General features: G+C 32.3%; 1 protein-coding gene across 1 annotated transcript; it reads left to right on the forward strand.

Moving 5' to 3' along the window:
• Positions 1 to 5,291: 5,291 nt before the first annotated feature.
• Positions 5,292 to 7,295, forward strand: LOC137251989 (putative nuclease HARBI1). Its single transcript, XM_067787104.1, has 4 exons — positions 5,292 to 5,654; positions 5,722 to 6,161; positions 6,216 to 6,356; positions 6,507 to 7,295. Exons 1-4 carry the CDS (start codon positions 5,533 to 5,535, stop codon positions 6,872 to 6,874), a joined length of 1,071 nt encoding a protein of 356 aa, XP_067643205.1. The 5' UTR covers positions 5,292 to 5,532; the 3' UTR covers positions 6,875 to 7,295.
• The last annotated feature ends 273 nt before the right edge of the window (positions 7,296 to 7,568 follow it).

Raw genomic sequence — 7,568 nt, forward strand, 5'->3', positions numbered from 1 at the left:
GGAAATTTGAATAAAATCATCATGCGGGTGAAGGATCAACTGCAACATATATCAACCCTCCAATGCCAAGATTCCTAACAAACGTCGAGATGGTCAACATATTGCTTTCCCGATAATTTAGATTTAGAGTTAAATAATTTTAATGCTGTTTCACTAAATTTTCTAGATAAAATATCTAGTGCAACAGAATTGCGAATGTAGAGTAGGGTGGTAACCATTTTCTTTTTCCGTCCTACGATTATTCCGTGATAGCAATTGTCAGAATTTAAAAAGAAAATTTCATATAAACTCGCATTTTCGGTATAAAATTTTAAGTGTTGATCTCATAGTTAATACCGAAAATGGGCTCGTCCTCTTAAGTTCGTTAGTACATTTTTTTGTATAATTAAAACTAGGATGGGACTATCCGAATAAAAATTATCCGAATAATAAACTCTTTTATTCGCCAGGTATTCGTAATCCGAATAATATTTATTCGGATTTTTTATTCGTTTATCCGGATAGTACTATCCGGATAATTTTTATTCGGATAGTACTATCCGGATAGTGCGCACTATCCGGATACTTGGAATAGTAAAATAAAAGACATTGCGTTTATGTTACGCTCATCGCTTGTGCAGATGAGCATGCATATATATTTATACGTACATACATATATTTATGTGTGTATAGATGCATATATGCATATATTTTTGTTTGTTTGGGGTTGCTTTGTTAATATTCATTTATTTAGTTACATATATTTACGTAACCAAAGTTGTGCTTGAGGCTTAAGCTAGAAATAGTTATCGGGGTCGTTTACAACTGTACTGATCATAGAACTTTGTTTATTAGTAAACAGGTGTGGAAATGGTAATATGGTAGGGATTTTTGTTTCCCATATACATACATATATACATATGTATGTATGTAAGTTGTATGGAAAATGTTTGTTTTGATATCGTTTGGTTTGTATAAACATCTAATTGGTCACCATTAAAAAAATAAGTTTACATGTCATTGTCAACATTTTTTGCGAAGTCTGATGGATCAAAAGTTATTTAAGGTCAATGTTAACTTAATGAAAACTTTTGAAAAAATTTCCTAAAATAAAGTTTGAAGCAATCAATTTTAAACGTAACAAAATTCTAGTGGAATTAGTGACTAGTTTCAAAAACGGCTGTCTGTCTGTTTTTGCCGCTCCTTAAAATTTTGATTGTCCTTGAACGCGTTAAACGCTGTAATATAAATACCCAAATGTGCATATAAGCATATTCTAACATATGTACATGTTGTATTCTTGCAGATTCCTTTGAAATTAGATTCATATACAAGTACATGTGGGTATCTCTATGTGTATGTATAAGTATTCAAGAAAATGCGCAAAGGGTGATATGAAATAAGAATCCCACCTACTTTTACGGTTAGTGTGGGTATTATGTTTATTTTTTTTATTTAATTTTGTTGATGCTTGGACTAGCTGAGTATTTTTGCTTGCGAATGAAATTCTTTTCTTTTAAATCTTTTGGTTGTTGCAATACTTTTATGTGGACATACTCGTGTATTCTACCTGCTACTGACTGACCTAACTACTGCTACTGACTGATCACAGTCCTACAACCATAAATACATACGTGTAGGTAATTCTAAAATAAATTTGCATATACATAGATGGAAATATTCAGGCAAACTTTTCCTTCGGTTTTTAGTTGTGGATTTTTGAGTTCTTTTTTTGCAAATATCATAACTTTTGAACCAATGAAGATATTTTGAAAATTTAAAATGCAAATAAAAGCTAATTATTTGAAGTTTTATTGTGTGAAAGCTCAGAATGTCAAAGATACAGGGTGCATCAAAAATATTCGTCCAAGTTGAAAATTTTTAGAAAAATGCAAAAACAAAATGTTTTTAGTAAAAAATAAAAAAAATAAAATGAGATTTGTCTTATAATGACGTCTTTAAGCATTAAATCAGATAAACTAATCATTTTGATAAGATAGCGTGGCGCTGCCCACTTATGATAAAAAGTTGTATCTAAGTAGTCACGTAATCAATAACTACCAAAATCGATAGACGTATTGTTTCTTTTAAATGGCAATACTCTTATAAAACTCAAATGTCCGTTTTTGGTGCCACAATAACAAGGTGCTTCAAAATTCATCGTAAAATTTGACATGTTTTTTATTTTAATTTAAAAGCCAAATATGTATTTTATTAATAACTAAAAGTTATTGAAAGTGGTTCAATGAAATTTTATTTGAGTTAAAGATTAAACAGCCAACGAATTTTGGAAAAAGGGAGTGGCACTGCCCATTAATGCTAAAAAGTTTGATCTTAGTAACCGCTTTACCAATTTGTACCAAACTCGATAGACGTATTGATTTCTATAAAAATTTAATACTCGTTTGAAGGCGAAATGCCTAAGCTTTAAAATAAATTTGATAAATTTTAGAGAAATGCAATAACGAAAAGTATATATTTTTAAATTACTAACTTTATTCTTTTTTTTGAAATAAAAAATTAACTTGTACATAGATATCTTATTTTTCAGTAAAGTAAGAAAATTGATTAATAAATCTCTTTTTCATTGTTGTGATAAGAAGTGAGAAACTTATTTTATCTTAACATAGTCATCGTCACTGTAACCATTCCTGAGCTATACGCATCTGTAAGATTTTTTTGTGTTCTTACATACCTCATAGATGATATGACTGGATCAGAAGAGATAGCTAACATGTTGAAAAGGTCTTCGTTTTGTCTAACTCGTGATATTTTGCAGGTGTTCATACATCTATATCTTTTTTAGTCCTTGTTCTTAGATTCTTGAGATTCTTCAGACAATTCTCCTAATGGTAAGCACTGGTACTCTATTAAATATTTTCCATGTGCTAAAATTTTATGTACCGTTGGTGTAAGTTTCTTCTCAGGGTACTTTTGAAGCAGCAACTCTGTAGTTTTAGATGCATATTCTCCAAATTTGGGTCCATTAACTGGTTCATGGCAGTTTAAAATATTTAAAATTACTCCCAATCTTTTCACAATATCCCTATCAACTCCTGTTATGCAAGCAGTCACTTCATCGTTTTCAAAAAATCTTCTTGAGGAGTTACCATCATTTGTATTTCCGTATCCATACTTTGGACAGTCAACTCTAAGGCCAATCTCTTTATAGAATGCATCCTGAATTATTTTTTTTCTCCTGTTTTGTTTCTCCTTACATGTTGTATTGTCGTCGAAAACTTCTTCTTGTTGTGGTAGTGTATAAGCCAGCTTCAAAACAAATTTCATACATCTTATCCTAGCAGGCAAAGGAGATATTCCATACTCATAATTTAGTTCGTCAGTTATTGAATCATCAAGATTTTCAAGACTCCTTCTCGTATTTAAATAATATCGCGCGGCACAATATAGTTGATGACGGACGTGGATTTTTCCAATATTCTGAAGCTTCATCTTTTAGTCGTAATGGAACGCTAGAAGCCATAAACATATTACTATCTGTAATTGTTTCATCGTCTACATTTATTCTTTGTTTATATGCGCTTTGTCCTGATGATCCATCACAGCCCCACTTAGTTATCAATGCTAGCTCCTTTGGCAGTGATTTCAACTTTTCTTCAGTAAAACTTTGAAGGAGTCGTGTAGACGTATGATCCATTCAGTTTTGTAGCTCAATTTCACCTGGTAATTCGGTTATTTTGGGACTTAGAGGAACTGATTCTTTCTTGGTTTGAGTAATTTTTTTGTATCCAGGTAAAATATAATATAATATAATATATTTTTTCTTCAATAAACCGATATCTATAAACAGCCCCAAAGCTTCTTAGGGAGTGTATTTGCTAGGTAACGCATTTGGTGGTGTTGGAAAGCTGTCTTTGATCCTCGTCAGTAGCACTGGACTTGCTACCGCAACTGCTTCTGTTATATGAGACTTCACGTTTTCTTCGTCTTTTTTATATTTAATAGCCAGTGCTTCTGAAAGATGAGTCGTGGCCATAGCTGTGGTATCAGACAGCTTCCTTTTCCTTGTGTGGGTAGAACACTCTTCTATGGGTTTTGTTGGTCTCCCTCTAGTTGGATTGGTTGACGTGCTAGGCGTTTCTTCGTCCAAAAAAGTTTTGTCAGCTAGCCACTTTTCATGCTTACTTAGAAATTTTGAATTGTTACGATAGACGTCCTTCCACTTTCTTTCTATCATAATGTATTGTAAACCAATTTTTTCTTCCAGGCCTTCCTTTTCTTTAATGCTTGTTTCACTCGCTAATTCTCTCATAATAGCCTCAACGAAGTCCCGTCTTGACTTTGTAGATTTAAACACCGCAAATAGTTTCGAGTTTTCTAGATACATATTAGAATTGGCTTCGAGTGTATCCTACTAAATATTAATCTGTGAACTATATTTAAAAATATTATTCACTTTATTTAAGTGAACAGAATACTTAGTTCCTTAATCTCCAAAAGACGAATGATAATGTGCATTGTATGGTGGATAACTTTATATACCTACTCAAATTATTAAAATGAATTTCAGGCATACAATTCCTAACTAAAAAAATGCATGTTGTTAACAAGTTCCAATAACAAAAACGACCTTACGGCCGTACTGAATTATATATACCTGCTCAGGCGCGTATTTATGCCCAAGGTTGTTTAACTTTATTTGATGTAAAAAGTGAAGTTGCAGCTGGACGCAGGTAGATTTTATGAATTTAGCTAACTGCATATTTCACAAATAACTACTGTTAATTTGACGGAGCACATATTTTAACATTTTTTTTCCATCAAAATTTTAAAAAGGGCCTAAAAATAGGAATTTTTTTGTTTCAATCTTAAATTAAATTATCTTTAATTGATATACAAGAAAACGACAACCGGCCGCCTTATTTATTCACAAAACCATTTTAAATACAACGAAAAAGAAGAAAAATTTCAAATTTTTCCCAATGTTGAAAATTGGTCAACTTTGAGCGGCTCTACCTGGTAATCTATAATTTTCTGTGAAAAAACAGTTGTATATTTTTGATCCCCTTATCTATTAGAAACATGTATTAGATTTAGCGAACGCTTTCATGATTTTTTTGATTTTTGCCATGCTTTAACGGCAGAGGCGCCATTGTGCGCCACATCGATGGAGACCAAGTAAGTAGAAAGAAAAACAAGTCATAATTCAATTACATACATATTGTATTTTTTTATAGTACAAACATTTGTCGACATGTTAGATTAGGCAAATATATGTCATTCTATGGGTAATAATTAGGTGAAAATATCCCTTTTTGCCCTGACATTTTGAACCGCGATTTAAAATCTATACGCATATTGTCACTTGCGAAGCGAATATATTTGGCGAGTCGAACAGATTGGCGAATTCACATCAAATTTGCATTGGGAGTGGCGAATGAACTTATTCGACTGCCATGTGTCATTGCCATTCAAACAAATTTAATTAGTTCATCCGAATTTGACGTTTCTGTCATCTGTTTTTATTATTTATTTGTGCACAAACAGAAATGTAAAAACAAGTTTATTAAATAGTAATAAATAAAGTTAAAAATGTTTTATAACGTTGATCTTTTTTTCGAAGACAATTACAATGTTGAGCCGCGAGTTTATCTTCTTCGTCAGCGGCGTTTTATAAGAGATTACTCCAATCCCATGAAGCTTCCGTCCACAGTGTAAGTGCAGTGCATATTGGTTATTCAAAATATGTAAAGTTTTTGTGTATTTTTTGTGTGTTTTTAGATTCATAGCAAATTTCCGGCTAAGCAAAGATGCATTTATGTATGTGCTGGACAAAATCAAGGATAGTTTTCACTGCCGCTTGTCATCATCTGTAACGCCAATGCTAAAATTGTGTTGCGCACTCCGTTTTTTTGCCCATGGCAGTTATCAGCAAGCTGTAGGGAATGATTTTCATTTGGGACTTGCGCAACCTACAGTTTCCCTCATTTTAAAGGAGATACTGCCAATTTTGCAGAGAGAAATTTGCAGGGCGGCGATAAAAACCGAAATGACAGAAGAGGAAAAGCAACAAGCAAAGAGCAAATTTTTCATCAGGTCAGGAATACCCAACGTGATTGGCTGTGTTGATGGTACGCATATTGCGATTTATGCTCCCAGCGCAAATAGACACCTCTATCTGAATAGAAAAGGGTTTTTTAGCATAAATGCGATGATTGTAAGTTGTCAAGACATGGATATATAAAATATTGTTGTTAGTAAATTGTATATTTCAGGCTGCGATCATGACATGAATATCCGGTTTGTGGATGCTAGATATGCTGGTTCAACACATGATTCGTTTGTGTGGAATAATAGTTCCTTAAAAAGTCATTTGGAAAATATGCATCTTAGCGGCGATAACTCTATTTATTTAGGTAATTTTGCTAGTTACATCAACACAAATATAATCGGGGTATTAAGACTTAGCTCGTTACTCAAAACTATCGACTAACGGAGTAACGAATCAAGTCCAAATACCCTTACTTTTTATGACGTAATGTTAAAAAAAATATACTTATTTGTAGGTGATTCCGGGTACCCGCTGAGTGCCTACTTACTAACACCCTTCCGTCTTGCAGAGTCCGGAACTAGGGAATCAATTTTTAATAAGAAGCACGCAAAAGGTAGAAACGTCATAGAACGTACGATCGGAGTTCTGAAATGCCGTTTCAGATGCCTCCTCGGAAAAATGCGCTACAATCCTGACAAAGTTAAATCCATTATAAACATATGTTGCGCTTTGCACAATATTTGTAAGATGTTTCGAATCAGTGACCCAGACGAAGCAGAAATTTTTACTGACGCCATTGTATCGTCGGAGCCAAGTAATGAAGATGGCAACGGTACACCAGGAGAGCGTCGCAGAAGACAAATAGCTGATGCTTTACTGTAAAACAAGTAGGGCCGTTTTAATGGACAACAGTATTAATTTATACCTATATTTTGTATTTGAATACAGTGATGCTAGTGAGCTAAGGAATGTACCGAAATTATTTTTATTCTCCGTAATGAACTTGAAGTTTTATTAGCTGTATTTTATTCCCAAGCTAAAAGCAAAAAAATACAAATTTTAAAATATGAAGATTTTATTGAAATTCCTATGAATTAAATAGAAATAAGATTAAATTGAAATCATAAAATGGACATTTGCTTAATTTTTATTTCTTTATTTAATAAAAATCAACAATTCAATTCAGACTTATAAAATGGTGAAGGTACATATATATTATTACTACAAGTAAATAAATAAAAATCAAATATTTATTTCAGACTTTTTAGTTGACGATATGCGTATTAGGTTATTGCTGCTTATTTCATAAGTATAAGGCCACTCATATTAACATGTTCTATTTTTTTGTATTATTTCGTTTAGTTAATTTTTTTTGCTAATAGAATACCAAAATAGGAGTCGTGCAGAAATATACGATCTAAACTTTGTGGATATTTTTAAAGGTTAAAAGACGTTTTTAGAAATGTTGAAATTTCTTTTTAATAATTCAAACCTCAGAACTGAAAATATCTTTTTGTAGCCCTTAAACTTTCCTTCATATGAAAGTATATGATGTCTCCAGTAAATAATTTTAAAA

The sequence above is a fragment of the Eurosta solidaginis genome, chromosome 5, assembly GCF_040869045.1.
Source record: "Eurosta solidaginis isolate ZX-2024a chromosome 5, ASM4086904v1, whole genome shotgun sequence".
Taxonomy (NCBI): domain Eukaryota; kingdom Metazoa; phylum Arthropoda; class Insecta; order Diptera; family Tephritidae; genus Eurosta; species Eurosta solidaginis.